General features: G+C 35.8%; 4 protein-coding genes across 5 annotated transcripts; 1 reads left to right on the plus strand and 3 right to left on the minus strand.

Moving 5' to 3' along the window:
• Window positions 1-8,506: 8,506 nt before the first annotated feature.
• LOC110735756 (glycine-rich RNA-binding protein RZ1A-like) lies at window positions 8,507-12,415 on the minus strand. 2 transcript variants are annotated; one of them, XM_021915936.1, is made up of 4 exons: window positions 12,293-12,415; window positions 10,599-10,717; window positions 9,176-9,758; window positions 8,507-9,098 (listed from the first exon to the last, which is right to left on the minus strand). In XM_021915936.1, the coding sequence occupies exons 2-3, from the start codon at window positions 10,707-10,709 to the stop codon at window positions 9,195-9,197; spliced, it is 675 nt and encodes a 224-aa protein (XP_021771628.1). In that variant the 5' UTR covers window positions 10,710-10,717; window positions 12,293-12,415; the 3' UTR covers window positions 8,507-9,098; window positions 9,176-9,194. The 2 variants fall into 2 exon arrangements, with proteins under 2 accessions (XP_021771628.1, XP_021771629.1); XM_021915937.1 differs by lacking the exon at window positions 12,293-12,415 and adding an exon at window positions 12,156-12,278 and having other exon boundaries at window positions 8,801-9,098.
• A 2,083-nt stretch (window positions 12,416-14,498) lies between these two features.
• Window positions 14,499-15,845, minus strand: LOC110735821. The gene is made up of 2 exons (XM_021916006.1): window positions 15,263-15,845; window positions 14,499-15,064 (listed from the first exon to the last, which is right to left on the minus strand). The coding sequence occupies exons 1-2, from the start codon at window positions 15,843-15,845 to the stop codon at window positions 14,499-14,501; spliced, it is 1,149 nt and encodes a 382-aa protein (XP_021771698.1).
• A 621-nt stretch (window positions 15,846-16,466) lies between these two features.
• LOC110735822 (glutathione S-transferase T3-like) lies at window positions 16,467-22,350 on the minus strand. Its single transcript, XM_021916007.1, has 2 exons — window positions 22,263-22,350; window positions 16,467-17,437 (listed from the first exon to the last, which is right to left on the minus strand). The coding sequence occupies exons 1-2, from the start codon at window positions 22,348-22,350 to the stop codon at window positions 16,467-16,469; spliced, it is 1,059 nt and encodes a 352-aa protein (XP_021771699.1).
• Window positions 22,351-22,418: 68 nt separating this feature from the next.
• LOC110735757 (protein MITOFERRINLIKE 1, chloroplastic-like) lies at window positions 22,419-24,035 on the plus strand. Its single transcript, XM_021915938.1, has one exon. The coding sequence runs from the start codon at window positions 22,422-22,424 to the stop codon at window positions 23,733-23,735; it is 1,314 nt and encodes a 437-aa protein (XP_021771630.1). The 5' UTR covers window positions 22,419-22,421; the 3' UTR covers window positions 23,736-24,035.
• Window positions 24,036-24,074: the final 39 nt, after the last annotated feature.

The following is a 24,074-nucleotide window of genomic DNA, read 5'->3' on the forward strand; positions in this document are numbered from 1 at the left end:
CTGTTAGATTGATTGAAGAGATGGAGGGAAGAAATTGCTGTGTTGATGCGATGACAGGTTATGCATTGAGTGTAGCTGATGATGTAGAGTCATTTGAACCTGCCACATATAAACAAGCAATTAGTTGTAGTGAGTCTGCGCAATGGCTTGCCGCAATGGGTGAAGAGATGCAGTCTCTTTACAAGAACAGAGTGTGGGAACTGGTAAAAGTACCGGAAGGGAGGAAGCTTGTGGGTTGTAAATGGATTTACAAGAAGAAAGAAGGGTTGTCGGAAACTGAGCAAATACGTTTTAAGGCTAGGCTAGTTGCTAAGGGGTTCAGTCAGGTAGAAGGGGTTGATTTTGTTGAGATATTCTCACCTGTGGTTCGACATACTTCTATCCGTGTGTTATTGTCAATTGTAGCACATTTTGATCTTGAGCTGGAGCAGTTGGATGTTAAAACGGCTTTCCTTCATGGCGATTTGGAGGAGGAGATTCTGATGAAGCAGCCCGAAGGATTCGAAGTTCCTGGAAAGGAACACTATGCCTGCAGATTGCTAAAGTCATTGTATGGACTTAAGCAATCCCCCCGACAGTGGTACAAAAGGTTTGATTCTTTTATGGTTTCACAAGGTTTTGACAGGAATTCATATGATTGCTGTGTGTATCATAGTAAGCTGGATAATGGTTCCATGATTTATCTTTTGTTATATGTTGATGACATGTTGGTTGCCACAAAGAATAAATCTGATATTGCTAGATTAAAGGAGATGCTTAACTCGGAGTTTGACATGAAAGACTTGGGTGCAGCTAGGAAGATTTTGGATATGGAGATCTACAGGGATCGGGCTAGAGGTAAGCTTTTCTTGACTCAGAAAAGCTACATTGAAAAGATTTTGTCTCGTTTTGGGATGGAAAAATCGAAGCCTATAAGTACGCCAACTACTGTTAGTTGTAAGTTGTCTTTGTCTATGTCACCTCAATCAGAGGAGGAGTTGTCTTATATGTCTAGAGTTCCATATGCAAATGCGGTTGGTTGTTTGATGTATGCTATGGTCTGTACTAGGCCGGATATTGCGCATGCCGTGAGTGTTGTAAGCAGGTTTATGGCTCGACCTGGGAGGGAACACTGGCAAGGGGTGAAAAGGATTTTTCGCTACCTGAGAGGGACAGCTGATATTGGTCTTGTGTACGGGAATGATAAGGAATGCTTGGTCACTGGGTACAGTGATTCTGATTATGCAGCTGATGTGGATACCAGGAGGTCTGTGACTGGTTATGTGTTCACTTTGGGTGGTTCTGTGGTTAGTTGGAAGTCTACATTGCAGTCATCAGTTACGTTGTCAACTACTGAAGCTGAGTATATGGCTTTAACTTCTGCAGCTAAGGAGTCTATTTGGCTCAAAGGCCTAGTAGGTGAACTGGGTATTGCACAGGATTTTGCTACAGTGTATTGTGATAGTCTAAGTGCGATTTGCTTAGCTAAAGATCAAGTACACCATGATCGGACGAAGCACATTGATGTCAGGTATCATTTCTTACGTACTGACAAGAGGATTAAGGTGAAGAAGATTGGGACTGCTGACAACCCGGCTGATTTCTTCACTAAGCCTGTTCCGTTTAGCAAGTTTAAACATTGCTTAGACTTGTTAAATATTGATTACTACGTGATGTAGTAGGCCCTGAGGGGCGAAGTTGGGGAGCTCCTGGTGTAGGTGTGTTGGCCTTAAGGTGGAGCTTGCCCGGGGCTTGTGATGCAGGTGGAGCATTATGAGTTGTTATACTTGGAGACGAGTATGTGATGGGTCTTGGTTGAAGACTTATCGGGATGTATGGCTTATGCATGAGTCTTGCATCGGGTTTGGCTTGAGATGTTTTTCACTATGTCTTGATGGGGTCGTTTGCTGACTACGAGTTCTCGTCAAGGTGGAGATTGTTGATAAGTATTAGGTGACTCGTACTTCGTTGCTTTGTCCGCCCGATCGGGCGGACATTACCCGGTCTGACCGGGCGGAAGAAGAAGAGGTGCCTGGCAAATTCGTTGAAGAAGCTGCTCTCGCGCGCCCGACCGGGCGAGCTTTCGCCCGACCGGGCGAGCCTTCGCCCGATCGGGCGGACATTGCCCGATCGGGCCGGGCGGAAGGGGTTTTTTGGAGTACTTCGGTTGTTGGAAAAGACGTGTTCTCGCGCCCGATCGGGCGGGCCTTCGCCCGACCGGGCGATCTGGGTTTTTTCAGCGATTACGAATTTAATATTTATCATATTGTGATATTGTAACCTAAGTATATCTTAATTAGGAATCACTACTATATAAACTTCCTATTATCATTATTAGGGTAACGGAGAGAGAAACACAAGAGAGAGAATACTTTGAGTGATTAAGTTCTTCATTGTAATCTTTGTAATCTTTGCCAGTTTATAGTGAAATCATTCGATCTCGGTGCCCGTGGACGTAGCTATCACATCGATAGTGAACCACGTAAATTCTTGGTGTTGTTCTTATTGTTTGCATTGAATTTCTTTATTGTTTTCTTGTTTGTTTACGACCTTTGCTTCCGCTGTCGCACAACAAGGATGAAGGGAGAACTCGTTTTCATTACTTCATCAAGATTTCAAGTTTAATTGCATTTCTCGGTTACGAAAACTTCCTAAAACGGTGAAATTGTTTAGGAGCTCTTTGACACACTATTGCTTTTTTTTGTTGAATTATAAACTGATTGAGTAGGACTCTTAATCAAGGTTGGAGGAGCACAAACCTTGATTAGAGTCCTACTCAAAGTCTTTAATTCAACTTATTTTAGAAATGTTTTACTTATTTTAATTGAAATCAAACCAAATCAAACCATATTGTATATTCAATTTTCATTAAAAAAAATACCTTTAAGTGCTTATTAATAATAATTAAAAAAAAATGAATATTACTTATTTGTGAAGTACAAGTTGTGATGAATATTACAATATCTCACTTGATGGTAATTTTTCTTATATTTACAATAAGATAAAATCAAACCAAGCATAACCTTAATAATATCAAATCAAAACATCTTATTTCAAATAATAGAGACAAATCCTCAACATCCTCCATCTCACTCTAACAAATACTGATTAAAGGTGTTCAAAACCTGATTTAGATCGAAAAATCAGGTCAAAGAGAACTAGTACATTCTTCAGGTCGAAATACATAATTGGGAAATTATCAATAATACCCTCCAGATTTTGGCTTTTATCAATAATACACATCATTAAACTTTCATTATCACCGGTACACCTAAACTTTTTCCTAATTTACTACAGTAAGCTTAACGTTAAGTAAACGTTAATTATACTTTGTTGTCAGCGTTTTAAAGGTTAGGAGGCTAAAAATACTACATTGCCCCTCTCATTTAATTTCCCTCCAAACTTTTCCTTAATTCTCTTCAATTTCTTGGCTGATTATCGGCTTGCGAAAGCCACTATTCTACCTCCAAATTCCTACTTCACAGGATCAAAATTGAACCACATAAGAACTACAAACCCCATCCAAAATCATCATCCCAAAATCAAGATTAAAAATTCTAATTTCATGGTAATAATCTTATAAGGTTTAGCTGGGTGAGGCCAAAAGTGTTTCCATTTGAACAAATAAAGCTCAATAGTCAACAATGTAAAATTAAAGAAATACAATTAAGCAATAAAATTAACCAAATAGTATCTCAAATTACAAAAATGAAACTAAAACAATAGTGGGTATTCACTAATTTACAAATTTCTGTAAGCAATTAGGTAATTAAGATAGGAAATTGAAGAAATTTTGAAGAATATTAATTGAATAGAAGAGTATTACTGATGTGGGTTTTGTTGGATAAGAAGTTAGCTGCAATCCTCCACCTCCAATAATTTGTAGTGAGCAATCCCATTTTATCGTCAGTTCTTCAACAAGCAGCAGCACAGACAGTACAGAATTGCCCAATTGAAGAAGCAAACTGATACACATCATTAAACAAAGTATAATTAACGTTTACTTAACGTTAAGCTAACTGTAGTAAATTAGGGAAAAGTTTAGGTGTACCGGTGATAATGAAAGTTTAATGATGTGTATCATTGATAAAAGCCAAAACCTGAAAGGTATTATTGATAATTTCCCTACATAATTTTACGATTCCTAATCCGGACCAAAACCTTTAAAATTAGTCTTGCATTGGAACTTGTTTTAGTTTGAAGTTGTATATAAAATTCTCTTAAACGATTGGTTGATATTGTCTAGTTCTTGATAGTTTGCTGAAAACATTTAATTTATGGAATTAAGGAAAACTTTTTTTTTTTTTTTTTTTTGAAATTTATGTTAGCCTAACGTATACGAAATCCAAGTGATTACATATGTCATAATGGGAAGTTAATGCGTCTTTAAAAAGAATGGGAAACTTGTTTCAAGCTGGCCTAGCTTTAAGAAGAATGAGGAACTTGTTTTAAATTAACGCGGCTTTAGAAAGAATGGGAAAATCGTTTTCATTGCTTCATCAAAACTCAAGTTGAATTGCAACTTTTAACTTGTCTTATTATCTTATTATATTTATACCAGATTAAATCTTTTTATTTTCATCTATTAATTAGTAAATATCTTTAGTCTACGTGTGTATTTATAAAATAATTATAAAAATTACTTTTTTAGGGAATACAAGTTAAGAAAAATATTACATCATCTCACTTGATAGTGATATTTCTTTCATTAGTGTAATGCGGTCAAAGTTTTGTCAAACATGTACATCATATCAAATTTTAAGTAGGCTTAATATCTATATTAATATATTAAAAGGCGTTTATAAAAACGTCCATGTGGCACTTAGATCCTTTGAAATTAAGCCACATCACTTCACAAATACTTCATGACGCTACATCACCTACCCAACATCTCTTTATGCCACATCATCACCCAAGCAATCCACATTATTAAGGGGATTTGAACCCCCAACCACTTATTAACAAAGTTAACTATTTAACCATCTTAGCCCATTATCAAGCTTTGTCATAAATATGAAAAAGAAATGTACATAAGTTTAAACCACATGATTTAATTATTAAAACAAAAGCACATTCAATAATGTCAATTTCAGATTTCAAAATCCTTAAAAAATTATCCCAATTGCACGATTACAAAAGTAGCAACCCGCGACAATGCCCGGACTAATCACTAGTTAATAAAATTAAATCAAACATGAAGAGAACAAGTTCTCAAATTCCTCAATCTCACATAATAACTAGAGGTGTTTAAAACAAAATAGTCCGAATTAGGCAAAAGAGAGCCAATACGTTTTTCTAGTCGAAAAAAATTGATTTTAAGGTCTCAACCTTTTAAAAACTGGTCTTTGATCGCAATTGGTTTTTAGTTGTATGTAAACCTTTGAAATTATTGGTTTCCTCTCTAAATATGTTGGGAGAATTATCATGAACTATATTGTAGTTTTATTATATTTGACTTGGTTGAAAAAGAAGTCGTAATCATTAGCCGCCTTTTTTTAAAAAAAAAATTAAAAAAAAAGTACAAAATAAAGTTTTAAACCGGTCCAAATCGGTAAAATCCAATTCCAATATTATCGTAATTAGTCCATTTTTGAGTTTAAAACTTTAAATCTACCCTTTTTACCATAGCGTCTTCAAAAAAAAAAAAAAAAAAAAAATAGAGTATGAGCATCTTATCTTCTTGTGAAACACGAATACTGTCTCACTCTCACTCCCACAAAACCACTACCAATGTTGTGCTTGTGCAAGATACTCACACTAAGCAGCATCACCATCAGTCATACATGCAACGCAAATACGAAACGGATGTACAATATTTATTATGGTCGAGAGTTTCTCATATATATTTGATAAATAATTGTCATATCCTTAACATCGAGGACACATTCTCTGCCGAAGTCAAAAAATTCATGCTTCATGATCCAGGATCTTTCTTTCGATATTCTTCAAAGATTCATATTTATACATTCTTCAATGATTGACTATTTTGTCCAGTGAACAATTCGGATAATTGATCAATGTGCTGCTTTCTATACAAGTACTTCCTGTCAAATTTGTCGTTCTTTAACTTCATATAATATGGATACCCTACCAATTTGAAACCTCTCACAAGGCAATACGATTAGATGTAGAGAAATAGCAAGAAAATTGGAATGTGGAGACTAGGGCAAGGAAATTCACACCCTCAAGTTGCCCTTAGTTGGAGATTGATTCGACACCCCCATGATTGTAATTTGTGATACACAATCCTTACTACTAAACCAAGCACTCCGTATTACTTTTGAAAAGAAAAATATTTCTTACCAGCTACCAAAATCTTTTAAAAGTCAACCAAAATCAAATTAGTGAGCAAGTAATAATTGTCTTGTGAACCATTGTTCTAATAATTCGATGCATTTGTTTAAATTTAAGGAGCCCTGTTCACACAATTAAACAATGGAATGTTCACAACATCGAAACTCTATTCTTAATAGAATTTAAGTTCCAATATTCACTGATTCGGGCCAATATATATACGAAGTATATTACATTATAATATGTACGTCTTAGGTTACTTCGGGGCTTTATAATTTAGCTGTACATCTTAGGATACTTAAGTTTTAATACAGAGTAACATACATCTTTCTCATCAACACCAAAATTTGAAACTACAGCAGAGAAATCATTACTTTTCAAAAGCCAAATAATATTTGAAAAAACAAAATAAGTGAGCATAATCTCAACAAAATGTAATTTTTAAAATGGACTGTTTTCCTATAAATTAACAGAATATAATTGATGAATAGCCATACAATATAGCTCAAAGAGGCTAGCCTAGCAACACAGCAACATAAGAGCACTAACGAGCCCTCACATTTCCTCGTGATTCTTCAAGCCCTCACAGTACCAATGTCAGTGATCAAAGATATCACGGCCAGGCGAAAACTCACTAAACCAACCTCTTAAGAACTCATCAAAGATTCCCAGAGTAGCACAATTTTGTGTAACTGCCATGATACAAAACGGTACCAGAAGAATTTGAATCAACAACACTCCCAAAATCAATAATAGTCCCAGTGTAGCTTTTCCTCCTCAACTAGAAGACCTTGGTGTTCCTCACTCTATATTCAGTATCCTGCCAAAGAATTCTAGATGTGCAAAGCAACTATACTCTAAAAAAGGGTATATCACCTTCGTCTTCTAGAAGACGAAATATCAAGACAACCAAAAAAACAACCTCCCAATAAACAATGGAGTAAACAAATCATTCACAACAAAGCAGGACCACTCGCAACCACAATAACAAAAACATCATGTTTTCAGCATGGGAACATTAGCCGACAAATCAAATTTCAACTTTCTACTATTCATTAGCCAAAACACCAAAGAGTTCCTAACTAGATGTGACAATCAAAAAAAAAATTTCCCTCCATAACTTTATACAATAGACCAGATCCAGATAATCCAATTTCAAACTATTTTACTATCGTTTTCCAGATCACCAAAAAAACACTTGCTTATAGATCTAATTCATAAAACTCGAGTCTCAGGGAGTAATTGCAAGAATATGTAATGCAACAAGAACTACACAATTACATGAAATAGCTAACTAACTACAGACTACAGTTATTTAGAATAGGAAATGAGCTCATCATAATCAAGAAGCCCAATGAAAGATTTTGGCCATCAACTTTGCATCATCATTATTTAGAGTTGGCATCAACAATATATCCTTAAGATTATACTTAATTGAACTTTGAGTTTCATAAAATCAGCATGATGATTGATGCATAGATCGACCACTACAACACCTAATACAAATTTCATGTTTTTTATGCACCAAGCCACAGATAAGGTAAAAAAGAATGGGACACATAGGTAGACAGGCACACACACACACACAGAGATTTGCAGTAAGCCGCTTAACAGTATCACAACAAAACAGCACAGAAAAGAACTCAGGAAAATAAAATCAAAAAAGCCATTAGACATACCATTCCACACTAGCATGTGCCTAAACTCTATATGACCAAATAAATCATTTTATCCAACCACACTAAAACATCATTCATCACTTCTGCCTGAATTGAATAATTGAATTCTCAGCAGGAACAGGACAAGTAGCTCACTCCCCTAAAAACAACAGTGCAGAATGATTCCCAGGGCAATTCGTGATTCTCCCTATCATATCCTCGAGCCTAATAGGAACTTAAAAGTAGGGAAAAGGACCAACTTTCAAGAACTACCCCACTGGTCAGGACCTTGTTAATAAACAAGCATGCATGATAACAAGTGTATACACATGACTTAAAAAGAGCCAATCTCTGTAAATTGATCAACCTATAAGATCACGGATCTAGAAACGACCAGAGTTTCCATTCGTTTAGCAGATTACAAAAGGAACACCCTGCCTCACTGCACCCTCATATTCATCTTGTTGATGAATTCCAAAGAGCTTAGAGGACCACAAATAAGGACAACATTAGCAACAATGGAACCCAACCATGTACCAAAAAACGACCACAAAAGGCCAATACAGCCTGCCAAAAGCACAAAACAATTAATGCCATAATAACATTGAAATTTGAACAAGCATCGAATTAGGATAAGAAATTACCCAGCTCAATTCTTTTCCAAAATTTGTTTTAAAATTGCATTAGGCAGGGGGGGAGAGCAAAGGATAATGCCACAAGAACAAAAGAGCTTGCACCCTTCCAGTTACACGTACACAGATCATAGCAACCAAAATGGATATATACTCAGGAACAAGGCGCTCAACCCAGTCATATGTCCCATTAACCCACACCAATACCAAACGGCAGCGAAGAAAGAGCAATGCACGTGCATGTAAACAGCCAGGTATAGCAGCGAAAACAAGATTCATATATCTAAAGAGCCAAATCAGAAGTCTCCACTAAGCAAGCATAAGATCGCATCATAACATCACTGAGCTCCTGAAACAGAAAATTTTCCCACACTGGGACAAATGGCTTTCCTGATGTAGATACAGAAAATAGTTCAACTCTAATTACGCATTCCAAGTCTGAAACCACATAAGATGTCTTCCATTAAGTACAACACAGTAAAAAGCTCCTTCTCTTCATGAAGATAATCTTGTAGAACAGACATCCTCTGCACAGCTGGAATCAAAATGATAATTGGATAAGCATAGCTTAATAGAAAATGACAAACCACAAGCAGAAAGACTGTTACATACCTATCGTCCTTTCAAAGAATTAGCGGTAGCCACCAGATCCTGCACGGTCATATGGGCCAGAACGGTCACGGCTGTACCTATCACTTCCATATCCTGCTCCACGGCTACCAGAATCTCTGTAACGTCCACCACCACCTCCACCACCACCTCCGCCGCTGTAGCGATCCCCACCTCGGTCAGGTCCATAGCTGCCACCACCTTTTCTTTCTCCTCTCCCACCATATCTGCCACCACCCCTACCACCATCATCAGATGGACATTCACGAGCAAAATGTCCGGGCTTACCACATTTAAAACAGTCACCGCCACCACCAGATCCCCTTGGACCTCCGCCAAACCCACGAGGGCGGTCACGATCACGGTCACGATCGCGATCACGACCACCACGATCACGGTCACGGTCATAGTCCCCATCTCGGTCCCTAGAAGAGGCTTGGGTGGGTTGAGCCCTTTCTACAGTTATGGGACGTCCATCTAAATCCACACCATTCATTTCCTCAATAGCTTCCTCCATAGCTCTCTTGTCATCAAAAGAAACAAAACCAAATCCACGAGATCGTCCAGAAAATTTGTCTAAAACAACCTGTATTAAAAAGTAAAAGCCACTGGTCAGGATTCGATGAAACCAAGAAAAAGAACCTAAAATCAATCAATCAAACAATCAAAAAGAACCTAAAGAAAACTACACTTAATAGAGCTACCGCAAATCAAAAGATGCAAACACAATTCTACAAATAAGAATTCACATTTTATAAAACACTATTGAACCTAACTCGATTCGCCACTATACAACAATACACAATCAGTGATTAATCAACACAATTCCATCTGTAATATTAAAATTGAAGCCAATGTGAAGCTATAATTTGCAAAATTTCTTAAGAAGATAATTACTATTAAGTCTACCAGCAATATGCAAAATTACAGTTAAAATATTAAAATAAAGCAGAGGAAGACCAGTTCATAGTGCATAGCCAGGGTACATCCAACATTCACGCAATGAATTCATACACAAGAAAGAAAAGAAATAATTCTACCCTTTTACAACCACTCAACCCTTTTACAACCACTCACAAAGGAAAAAATAAATAAATAAATAAATTTAGTGATAGATATGTAGAAAATAAAAGTAGATCACTACAGATTCAATATAGACAGCACCCAAAATTTATCATAACCCAATATTTTATCATATTGACGAGATTAGCACTGCCCTTATTTATTTATTTATTTATTTATTTATTTATTAATCAACATGACCTATTTCACACCACAAATTACATGCTAGGCTCGGCCAAAGAAAAAAACTTAGCTAAATACTTAGTAAATACCAAAAGGATCATACTAACATGAATACAATAATCAATCTAGGATCTAAAAAAAACTGTGACAAATGCCCAACAAAGGAATAAAAAAATCTTACTTTCGCTTCAAGCAGACGACCATATTTTTCAAATGCATCTCTCAAACCTCTGTCAGTCGTAGACCAAGAAAGGCTTCCAACGAAACAGCGAAATTCATCCACGTCTCCCATGATTTTATCTACAGAATACAAATAAAGTGAACACAACATTTCCATCAAAAATCTTCCAATTGAACAAATAAAGACATCAAAAGAGCATCAGTATTGTTGAGGTGTATATAAAATCCAAAGAAGTACATTGTATCAAATTAGAATCATGCACAAGAAGCAGAGAAGTATTTCAAATTATGCTTATAACCAACAGCCTATCAGGACATTGAACGCACAGAATAAATTCTATTTCCTCTATTTAAGTATTACCTGCATCGAAATTTTTCAGTCTTTATAAGAAGATGGCTAAAAGCGAACCCCACATGAATTGAAACACTTATATTAAACCACCTAATAGCTCACCCTAACCCATTACTCCAACCCTGCCACCTCCCTCTACCACTGCAAAAAGCCACCACTATCACTAAATCACATCAAAATGAAAGAAACCAACAGTATATCTATATACAATTCAAAATTAATGGAAAATGTCCAAACCTAAGGAAAAAATGGAGTGATAGACATCCAACTACCACCACACAAACAACACATCTTCCTCCACTCCTCAACCCCAACACCGCCTCCACAACCACCATCTTGCAGCCATCAATACCCAACCCTAATTTCGATTAGAGGAAAGAGAGAGGAGAGAGGACATCATCCATCCTCCACCATCAACAGCATTCTTTTCTCCTTCACATCTTCCTTTTGTTACTTATTAAAGAACAAAATTTTCAACTCACATATCTTAATAACAATTCTTATAAGCTCAGTACTCTCAGCCTATCTCTCCACTCCCAAAAACCAATCTCTTTTATTTCGACTATCGAGCCATTGAGATCAACAATTGACCAATACTTAAAGCAAGCTGAGGATCTGGAATACCCTCCAACAAATGCGCAAGCAGTAAGCCTGCTTACAAAAATGGATACTATTCTCCCTTTCTGGCTTCGACAAGGGATTCCAATAACTACTCACAATAACCTCCAACAAATGTGTGTGTCATCTGCGATATATTGATATCCTAGTTTACCCCCCTATATGTCCAGTTACTAAGATCTAACGCAAGCCAATCGACTTCGATTACGAGCCACGAACCCCAAAAACCAATACTCTAACCCCTCACAAGCACCGAACATTGATTACAAACCCCAAAAACCAATACTCTAACCCCCAAGCACCGAAGCTTAACGAGACCACAAAATCAAATCACATGAACAGCATCATTCTGCTTGTCTATCCAGCAAACAATGAAATCATATTCATGAATCACAAAACTCTCAATCGAAAAGGCATGAACTTCAGCAAAATCCATGAAAAATGAAAATTAGGTTTTCAAATCACATTTATTCAAACAAAAAGAACACACAATCAAGAATTCATGCTATAGATTAAACAAACCTATTGTGAAGAACAGAATTAAACAATTAATCAACAAAAAGCTAGAAAATTTATCACAGATCTGACCTCAAAATAATGAAATCAAATCAAACAAAGAAGAGAAAATCAATCGACAAATGATGATGAGAATACAGATCTAATTATGATGGACCGATAAATATAATAGAGAGGTTGCGTAATAGAGAGGAGAGAGAAAGGAGAACCTTGAGTCCTTGAGTGCTGTGTTCACGATAAACCCTAATTGGCCAGAGTCGAACAGCAAAACTCAGGATGAATGTTTTTAGGTTTCTTAGGCACCGTTCTTTTATAAATTCTTCAATAGAACTGTTTCACATAAATTTATTGTGGACCATTAATATTAGAGATACTATTATTATTTTATTAATAAAAAAATAGTTACAACATTAAATAAAGGTTATTATATTGAAATAAAGCGATTGTGACATTATAAAAGTTATAAGAGCATGTGCAATGGAGGGGATTTACCCTCCTCTTAGCCTTCTCTCTCCTCTTAAGAGGAATCCCCTTCATTGTAGAGGTGAAATGGGGAACCCTCTTAGGAAGAGGAATATGGTAAATCTTCTTTGGGAAGAGGAAGAAGAGATGGGGAAGGGGATTGGAAAAGGTGGGGAAGGGGATAAGCAAGAGCGACGTGGCAGCTTCCTGCTGGCTGGCCGGGCTGGCAGGGGCCCACGTGTTGCTTGCTTTTGCTGACATTTGTTGTTTTGTAATTGGTTGACATTTACAACGGTTAAAATTATTCAAACGGTAATAAAAAAAACGGTAACTTATTTTTAAAAAAAAAACACCAACGGTTATATATTTTTTTTCTCGATAAAATGAACCTAAATTTGCCATATTTTCAAAATCTTCATTTTCTCCATATTTTCACTATTTTCAAAATCTTCATTTTCTCCATATTTTTGTAATATATTAAAATTGTCATTAATCTAATTATAATAATTTGTCATATTAAATTTGCAAATATCTAATTTAATAGAAGATGGTAGGGTATAAATAAAAAGGAAGGGGATTCATGAATCCCCTTTGTTGTGGGAAAAAATAAAGAAAGAGGAAGAGGAAGAGGAAGAGGATGGAGATAGTGGAAAATGATGTGGAAGAAAGAGACATGATGTGTCAAAAAGAGAGAATGAGAGAGAAGAATTAAGGGGATTCATGAATCCCCACCATTGTGCATGCTCTAAGAGGTTAATTTTTTGTGATGTAAACAGAAACAACATTAAAGGTTACACAAGTTTTAATTAAAGGTTACTATGTTAAAAAATAAGGATATTATGTTAAAATTACAGTCACTATGTTCCAAATAACGTTAGTTTTGCGTGTATATAAATCTGAGATCCACAATAATATTATTGTGGACCAGGTCCACACAAGAATTTCTGCTGTTCTTTAGAGCTTTTGGGTAGAGCAAGGCAGATTTCATCAGAGTAGAGCAGACCAGGGTAGAGCATGGCAGATTTCAGAAGAGTAGAGCACATCAGGGCATAGCAAAACAGATTTTAGCAGAGCAGAGCAGAGCATATTTCAACATTGTTATTTTATTATTTTTGTTGTTGTTGTTGTTATTATTATTATTATTATTATTATTATTATTATTATTATTATTATTATTATTATTATTATTATTATTATTATTAGATTTATTTACTCTTTTTATAACATTAGAAAATGTGTTAAGTAAAATAAAATATTAATTATTACCATTAAATATTAGTTGTTATTATCAATTAATATTATATATTTATTATTATTATTATTATTATAAAATATTAATTATTATTATTATTATTATTAAATATTAATCATTATTCTATATGAATATTAGTCATTATTAAGACCACTCTCAATGGTGAGCAAAAAAAAACGCTCACCCACTCTCTCTCTCTACCCACTTTCTCTCTCAACAAATCAGTTTTGCTCATGGGCAAATTTTGTTCACATTTTCTCTCCCAATGGTGAGCAAAAAAAATGCCCACCCACCACTCTCTCTCTCTCTTACTTTTTCAATACCCCACCATTACTTTCTCTCTCCTACACAACAGTTCTTTATTATTAATTTCATTTATATTTTAACAATATTACTCCAAATAAATAAAAACTAGTTTAAATTTGTGTAACTCATTTTTTTTATTTTTGTCTTTTTTATCGTTAAACTTTGTCGTAAAATTAAGTACGTTATATGAAATAATTGTAAAAAAAAACTCAAAATTTCTTAAATATTTTATTTATTTTAGAAGCGGTACAATACTAGAAACCAATTACATTTGCAACGTCATGCGTAATTAAACTTAGGAAATAAAATAAACAGAACAATTAAAAAATAACTCGACTGCGTACGGAAAAGTAGGTAGGCCATAGTACTTGGCCTAAAGTCGTGCTAATTTTTCCCTAATTACGTGGCCCGTATTGTAACCAAATATGTTCGACTAAATCACGTTTCAGAGATAGATGAATTTCTCTATCAAGGAGGGAAGCTTTTCGCTGTAGAAATGCGTTAAAGTCAAAGTCGGTAGGTTGACCTACATTGAATTCAAACGGTGGCGTTGTAGACGTTGATGCTGGTGTTAATTCTTGTTGATCTTCTTCGTAGAAGGCTCTTAGAGCTTCGGCTCGAGTGTAGTTGTGGCGCTCATCTTCAACAATCATGTTGTGCATAATGATACATGCTTTCATTATGTCCCGCAGTATGTCCTCATTGTACGCCAACGACGATTTTCGTATTATTGCAAATCGAGCTTGCAAAACACCGAAAGCTCTTTCAACGTCCTTTCGAGCGGCAGCCTGGTGGTCAGCGAACATTTTATCTTTGGCCAGTTGAGGGAATGTGATACCCTGAACAAAAGTTGCCCACTTCGAATAAATGTCGTCGGCTAAGTAATAAGCCATGTTGTATTCATGGCCGTTAACTGTAAAATTTACCGGAGGAGCTTGGCCATGCAGAACCTCATCGAACACTGGTGAACGGTACAACACATTAAGATCATTCCAAGATCCGGGAATACCAAAGAAGGAATGCCATATCCATAAATCCTGATCCGCAACGGCTTTCAGTATTAGCGTTGCTTTCTTGTTCCTACCAGCGTACTGCGCTTTTCAAGCCGTTGGACAGTTCTTCCATTCCCAATGCATGCAATCAATGTTGCCTATCATGCCTGGAAAACCACGCATTTCATTTTGATGCAGTATCCGGGCCAATTCATCAGTTGTAGGGTTTCGCATGTACTCGGTTCCGAACTGATCAATGACCCCGGCACAAAAACGTTGTAGGGCAACTCGAGCGATTGACTGACTGATTCGAACGTATTCATCAACGGCGTCTGCATCCATGCCGTAGGCTAACATTCTTATCGCGGCTGTACATTTTTGCAGAGGTGATAAGCCTAACTTTCCAGTTGCATCCCTACGCTGCTGGAAGTAAACATCACCTTCAACGACCTTGTTCATTATACGTAAAAACAAAGGTCGTTGCATACGAAACCTTCTTCTAAATTGGGTGGTGTTGTACACAGGATTATCGCAAAAATAATCATTAAACAGCCTGGCATGTCCCATTTCCCTATCTCTTCTGTTCGTACCCCCTCTACGTGTTTTTGAAGTACGTTGGGATTGTGTTTGGGGCATGAGGAAAGATGGGGGTTGGTATGTGAAGAGTTCATCAACGAGTTGATCATATTCTTCATTATTGGAAGAAGATGAACTTGAACTTGAACTTGATGATGGTCTGGAATACATCATGTATTAATATTGTAATTTTCTGAATTGGTGTGGTTGTGGATATGTGCCATGCCTACTATATATAGCAAATATATCAAATGAATATGTTGTTACAAATCTGAATGACCACACCAACTAAAGCAATCAAATTTTCAGCCACGGAATTGGTATACTATGCTAGTTGACAATGACAAATCTTGACAAAGTGAATTCAGAAAAATGTGACTACACCATGACAAAGACTTATTGCAATTATGTCGGTGTCAATGACCCAAAGTTAAAGCATACTGACAAAGTTAATTCAGAAAAATGTGACTACACAATGACAAAAATGTGACTACTCAATGACAAAGAGTTATTGCAATTATGTTGGTATGAATGACCCAAAGTTAAAGTGAAATCAGAAAAAAAAAAAAGTGACTACCCAATGACAACAATTGAATGCAACTATGTCGGTAACAATGACAACTGAAATCAACTTGTTAAACAAGTTGTCATTCAATATTGGAAAATCAGAATACAAGTTTACATATAACATTGAAATTAAACACACCACTAATACAAGTTAAACATAAAAGACTACATTGCACATAATTAAAAACTTAACTAATACAAGCGTACACCTACTACAACCAAACATGGTTAAAAGCCCTGTAATTTACCTAGTAAAAAATTCTTGTACAACTCTTCTTCAAGAGTGAGTGGCGTAGGCGAATTCTTCAGAGCTTGCACCATATCAAACCAGGTTTTCATCTTATGAATGTCAAGTTCCTCCCTTTTCCTCTGTTCCTTGTCCTTTTCAATTTTGATCCTCTCTTTCTTCAGAATGGCCTCCCTCTCGCGAATTGTAGCGAATTCCTTCATTCGTTCGCTAAGCTCAGACGAACCACTTTCTGATGCTACTTCTTTCCCTTTACGCTTGGCCTTTGCTTTCTTCACACCTTCGGGTCGTCGTATTCCTCCGGATGAAAAACCATCCCTAGGGGTTTCATCCCCTCCATCATCTATGGACCTCTTCCCACTTCCAGCACTACCTTGCTCCTCAACATCACAAACAGCTTTTCTTTCCTTCTTTGACAAGGACCATCTCAGCTTTGGCCTCCACTTTGGATCTTTATTAAGCATTTCAACCGCGTGAGGAAAAGCAAAATTGCGACCTTGGGCGAGATGAAAAAGCTTCGACGCACTTTTTATACGGTCAGCTTCGTTGTAACCACTCCCTCCCTCCGAAAGTCTACCCGCTTCATCATAGCAAGATATCCACTGTAGTGTGTCTGCTGCCAACCTTCTCCAGTGCGACGTCAGACTCTTCATAGGTCTTGGAGGAAGTATATGCGGCTTCTCCGCATGAGCCATTTGATAAGCTGCATGTACATCGCGCCAGAGGGAAGTTGCTTTCTGGCTCGTACCTTTAATAGCATTCTCGCTGATCTCCAAGTACAACCCAATCAGAGTTTCATCTTCTGCAACAAACCAAATTCGAGCTCGTGCAGCAACCTTATTGGATTTCAGTATGGGAACTGGTGGAGGATACTGCGGCGTCTCTGGTACGCTTTCCTCTTCGCTCTCATCGAATTGTGTGTTGCTATCATGTTCAGTTTCGGGTGTACATTCTTCATTAACATGGTTTCATAGGGGAAACTGAGTGGGTGTCTGATACTGTGGAGGTGGTTGCAAAGATGTATTGCCCATTCTTTGCAAGAACAATTGAAACTCGGGATTAGTTAGGAAATCATCATTAAAACCCGAAAATTGTTGTTAGAAATTTGGGTTGTTTGGATCCATTAAAAGATTCTGCATCAAAAAACAAAAGATAAATATTTTTACAAACATTAATTTAAAAAACAAATTAAAATGACAACAAATCCAAAAAAATATCAACAACTTTCTTCAATTACATAATGCAATTACATTACATGGCCTACATTATTTTTTTTTCAAAAAATCACATACATACTAATTTTAATACATAACTAAAATTATATATTAAACAAAAAAAATTAACCAATAATTGCTACACTTTATTAACTACATATTTAGTAATGTATGGAGAAAATATCATAAACTTTATTCAATTACATAATGCAATTACATTACATGGCCTACTATATTATTTTTTTCAAAACAACACACATATACCAATTTTAATACATAACTAAATTTATTAGGAAAAAAAAATTAGCCAATAATTGCAACACTTTATTAACTACAAATTTAGTATTGAATTGAGAAAATATCAACAACTTTGTTTCATTACATAATGCAATTACATTACATTGAAAACAATTTTTTTTTTCCAAAAAATCACATATATACTAATTTAAATACATAACTACATGTATATATTAGAAATATAATATTAACCAATAATTGCAAAACTTTAATAACAACAAATTTAGTAATTTATGGAGAAAATATCAACAACTTTCTTCAATTACATAATGCAATATAATTACGTGGCCTACATTTTTTTTTTTCCAAAAATTCACATATATACTAATTTATTTACATAACTGAATTTAAATATTAAAAAAAAAAATACCTGAATATGGGTGAATTGCAACAAAAATATGCTTCTACAAATTTAAAATGCTTAAGAAAATAAAAATATGGAGGATTTAAAGTGTTTACAAAATTATATCAAAATGCATGTCTATTTATAGAGAATTTAATTTTATGACCCTTTTTTTTTTTACTAAATATATTTTTAAGAAAATGAATTACAAAATTTTTTCATTGGCCAATAGACTGCCCAGGACACGTGTCGTGCGCCCATTCGCCATCATGCCTGACGCGCAACAGCAGGCTTTCTTTTTTTTTAAAAAAAAAAATTCTGACCCTCAAAACGACGCGTTTTGAGGCGCTGCTTGCCCAAAACGCGTCGTTTTGAGTTGCTGGCAGCCAAATTTTTTTACACACTGCAGCAAGTTGTGGGGCCCACCACTATCACTGTTCATCAATAAAAATGCCCATGTTGTGGGCATTTTTGGATTTGCCCATGGGCTTTTTTTGGGGTTTTTGTTTTTCCTCACCATTGTAAGTGGTTAGCATTTTATTTGCTCATCAAATATGCCCATGAGCAAATAAAATGCCCACCATTGGAAATGCTCTAATAAAAATTAAATATTTTTATTTTTATTTTTATTAAATTTTAATTATTTTAACTAATTATTAGTTTTAAGCAAAGCAGAGTAGGGCAAGGCAGAGTAGAGCAGATCTCAGCAGTGCTGAGCAGAGCAGCTCTAAAGAACAGGGCCTTCAAAGGTTTGCCTAAAAAAAAGGCTTCTTAGAAGGCCATATAAATATCTACTAGGTGTTGAGCCAATGCGTGGCGTTTAGGGATGACGTGGCTGGAATGCTAGATATTTTAGGGGTTAAATTTTGGATCGATTTCAGGCTGTTGACTTGTTTTGTTTTGATTCCGATGTGGTTAGCAAGGGTTTCTCTCATCATCTTCAGGTTAGGTAAGATATTAATTTGTTTGATAACTCTAATTGAATATGAACTAAAGCTGATAAATTAGTTGAAATTGATAAAGGTAGCGCATGAAATTAAGCTTTGCTTGGGATGTTTTTCGAGTACTTGAAATTTGCAAGGCGGTGAATCATAAGTTATTAGTTTCAACATTTTAATTTCGGATACTACCTTATCAATTTTAGCTAGTTTATCAGTTTGAGTTCAATCTGTAAGGTTTTCATCAAATGAAACCCAACTTCCATTTCATGTGCTCTTTGTTAACCTTTTACAATATATATATATATATATATATATATATATATATAATTCTCCAACGATAACTCTTTCCAATTTCCAGATTTTATCTTTTACAAATTTCTTTTTCATCTAAATAAGCATTAATAAAATTTGTAGTTGAATTGAATGTGTATTAGATAGATGTCATATTAACTTATTGACACGTTGTTGTTAAATAGGCACCTTAGTGAAGTGGTCCGCTTTCATGATTAAAAAATAATGTTATAATCAAAAGAAATTGTGAAATGACACATTTTCATTCTCTAGCTAATAGAAGATGCATAACACATGTGATGTCGGACAAGGAAAATCCAATTCCCTAGTTTTCTTTTTCCTTAACACCAATATGATGGTAACTTTCAAAGGTACTCACTGCGTCCCTTATTGATAGTTTTTATGGCCAAATTTAAATTTCAAATTGATAGTCTTATTTGCCTTTTCCAACTAACATTAATATTTAATTTTTACCAAAATATCCTCATATTTTTGTCCTTTTCCTCTGTCCTTCCCAAATTACCCCCATAATTTTCCCAGATAATTGTGCCACTTTATCCTAAATTTCTAAACTCTTCTTCTCTCCTTTAGCATTAATTTTTTCTATCCCCTCTTTCTCTCTCTTCGTTTTTCTCTGGTTTTGGGTTCAATCTTGAAGAAACCTAGGTTTTTTCTTCTTCTCTCTCCTAAATTCACCGATTTCTAGTAACAATTTGATTGGTTTTGGTTTTGTGAAAAGTTTAAATTTTGTTAATGAGAGAATCAAATTCTCATTATATAGAGTTGAACATTTTGATTTAATTTAGAGAGCAATCCGTGTAAAGTTATTTGATTGGGTTATTGTAATGAAATACTCTGATTTCATTGGTCAATAAAAATTCACATGGATTCAGCTCTTATTAGTGCATTATTAGTGGACATTAAATAAAGACAAAAAAATTATTATTGGATTTCTTGTGAAAACCGGTAAACAAAAAAAAGACTTTCTCTCTCTAGAATTAGTTCGCTAATCATTGTCAATTTCTTTTCTCCATAGAGTTGTACTTCTTAGTTAAGTTTCTTAATTCCCTTGAATCACCTAAGGGACGGAAGGAGTATTAATTATGATAAAGACATTCACACACTTTTTATAGATTGATTTTCAAATATATGTTAGCAAGGCTTGTCCACGAGTAGGTTGTACCATAAAAAATTCGAGCTCTTTTTATGAAACCCAAATAAGAGAATCTCCTAAAAGCTTCTTTCCATAGACCTCGTAGGCTGATGATTGACCAATGATATTGGTTCAATGTAGTATTTCATCAAGGGTATAACTTTTTTGGTCTCCATATATAATGCATTATCAAGCAAAAGGCTTGAATAGGCCGGTCAATTTTTGACCCGATCCGTTTTTGTGGATCTTGAACAAACTTTTTTGACCCGTAACCCGATTTAACCCAAACCCGTTTGACCCGCAAATTTGTGGGTCAAACCCGAGCCGAACTCGAACTCGACCTGTCGACTCGATTTTACGAGTTTTTGTAAAAAAAAAAAAACAACTATTTGAAAATCAATATTAGTTTATTGATTAAGTTTGATCGTTTGTCTACTATCGGACATTCATTCCATTTATTTCTCATTTATCTATCTCATATAACTCTTGCTCAACTCCACACCAATCACTTATTACACCAATTATCGACCCACACTAATTGAATCCGCATAACCCACATCACCGTCATGCCACCGGTTAACAGGTCTACTGATATTATGTCAAAAGAGATATTATATTGCACATATATATTAATGTTGACCTCCTCCTTAATTTTTTGGATTTTTGGATGTTTAAAAGTTTTATTTTTAATTTCATTATTTTTTTATTAGTTAGGAATTGATATGCTTTGTTGAAATGGTGACGATTTAAATTATGTAGTATGTAATGCTAATTAAAAATAATGTGGCGAAAATGTTCGATTAAAAAATTGGAAAATAAAAAAGCAAAGTAAGCTTGAAAAACTAGAAATTACTAAAAATTAGCCATAAAAAAATTAAATAAAAAATTGTTATAAACCCGTTGGGTTGACCCGAACCAGAAACTTAGGGTTAGGGTTAAGCATTTCTCGACCTCGTGACCCGTGACCCGGATCGACCCGACCTGACTGACCCGATGACAGGTCTAATTGGTGGTGTAAGAGGCCTTGATTTGATCATCTTTAGCAGGGATCCCAATTTTATATTTTCTGACCTTGACTATACCTTGTTGGCACCCCCTTCACCATAACTCAATACAATCTAAATTAACTGAGCTTTTCTTTGTATCATAATAGTTATATCGTGTAACCCTATTAGTTCTTATAAGGTCAATATGAAACTATTGAAGAAGTAGCTTGTAAGTTATGTGCGTAAAAGGAATATTCGATCCCTAGTGTTAGTAATTCTCCGGGGCGTTTGGTTCGTGAAGTGGTATGAGTTTGGAATCAGAAATGGGGTTAAGGCGGTATCGGGATGGAACTTGATATTTAATACCATGTGTTTGGTTCAATTTTGGAATGGTTTCTCTCACTATTCCCTCCTTTTATTTGATATCTAAGGGAATGTAATGTGCCAAGCCCATCTCCCCCAAGGTTTCTAAACCCCATACCTCATACCTATATTCCGCGAACCAAACGTCAAAGTTCTAACATTAACTTTACCTTCCATAATAAGTCTTACCATCATTATCATGCCATGAGGATAACTCGTGAGGAAAACCAACTTCCTCGCTACGGTGAAGCCCATTAGGAAAATTTTCCTCATTCATTTTCCTCATGAGGAAATTCCCAAAAAAAAAAAAAAAAAAAAAAAAAAAAAAAAAAAAAAAAAGGTAAAGAGATGGCGGTACGTGTGCCCGGCATCCAAACACGTCGTATACAAATCGAATTCTCAACGTTCACAAATCATTCACTCAAAAACCCAGAACTTCAACTTCCAATCCTAACAATCACCATGAAAGCTCGATTAACCTCTTCATCATCATCATTCTCACTACCTCCATTATCACCAATACCCCTCAATTTAACCTCTGATTTCGATTTCAACACCTCTTTCTCTCTCCTAAATGCCATTCTCATTTCCCCCAAAACCCGAAAATCCACCATTAACAACAATGTCTGTCTCCCCCAATTCCTCTCAACCTCCATTTCCATGGAACTCAAGCTCCAAAACCCAACACCCAATTCTGAAATTCCGCAAAAACCCACCTCAAATTCTGCCTTAAAAGACCTTTCAATCTTCGAACGCGCGTCTATCGGAGCGGGTGCCGGAGGATCTGCCGGAGCTTTTACTTATGTTTGCCTTTACCCGCTTGAAACTGTGAAGACGAAGCTTCAGACAAAAGGGGCTAGTCAAATTTACGCAAATACCCTTGACGCCATTGTTAAGACCTTCCAATCGAAAGGTATTTTAGGGTTTTATAGTGGGGTTTCAGCTGCATTAGTTGGTTCTACTTTTTCTTCTGCTGTTTATTTTGCTACTTGTGAATTTGGGAAGTCGTTTTTGTCTAAATTTGATAGTTTTCCTCCTGTGTTGATTCCTCCTACTGCTGGTTTAATGGGGAATATTGTGTCTTCTGCTATAATGGTGCCTAAGGAATTGATTACGCAGCGAATGCAGGCGGGTGCGAAGGGCCGGTCTTGGGAGGTTGTTGTTAGAATTTTGGAGAAGGATGGCATTTTGGGGTTGTATGCTGGTTACTCAGCTACATTGCTGAGGAATTTGCCTTCAGGGGTTTTGAGTTATGCCTCGTTTGAGTGGCTGAAAGCCGCGGTTTTGAGGAAGACGGAGAAGGGGAAAATGACACCATTGGAGAGTGTTTGTTGTGGGGCGTTGGCCGGGGTGATTTCGGCCTCATTGACAACTCCATTGGATGTTGTTAAGACTAGGTTGATGACTCAAGTTCATGGGGAGGCTGTGACTAAGGTTGCTGCTGCTACATTTGGTGGGGTTAGTGCAACTGTTAAGCAGATTATGATGGATGAAGGTTGGATTGGTTTTACTAGAGGTATGGGACCTAGAGTTGTTCATAGTGCTTGTTTTTCTGCAATTGGTTATTTTGCATTCGAGACTGCGAGGCTTGCGATCATGGAACAATATCTTAAGCATAAAGATCAGCAGTCTAAGGAGATGATGGCTTCGGCTCCTTCATAACGCGGAGGATTTTGGATTAAGATGACTGTTTGGTGAATGGTGATTCGCTTCCTGCCATTTTTGTATGTAGGAGAATTTATTATTGAGTTTGTTTTTATTTGAGTTGAAATCCTGTCTCAATGTTGTTACTTAGATTAGCTGCTCTCTGTAGTTTAATACAGTTGTAAGCAAACAACATTAAAGGAGAATAAATAATAAGTTAAAATGAAATTATTTGGTCAAGGATGAAATGATGAATGTAATTGTAATTTCATGCTGGTTTGCATATTGATATATTAAAAAGAAGTTTGTTATGGTTTACATATTCTTGTTATTTACAAAGGCACCACAGTTACCACA

This window comes from Chenopodium quinoa, unplaced genomic scaffold (assembly GCF_001683475.1).
Source record: "Chenopodium quinoa cultivar QQ74 unplaced genomic scaffold, ASM168347v1, whole genome shotgun sequence".
NCBI lineage: Eukaryota > Viridiplantae > Streptophyta > Magnoliopsida > Caryophyllales > Amaranthaceae > Chenopodium > Chenopodium quinoa.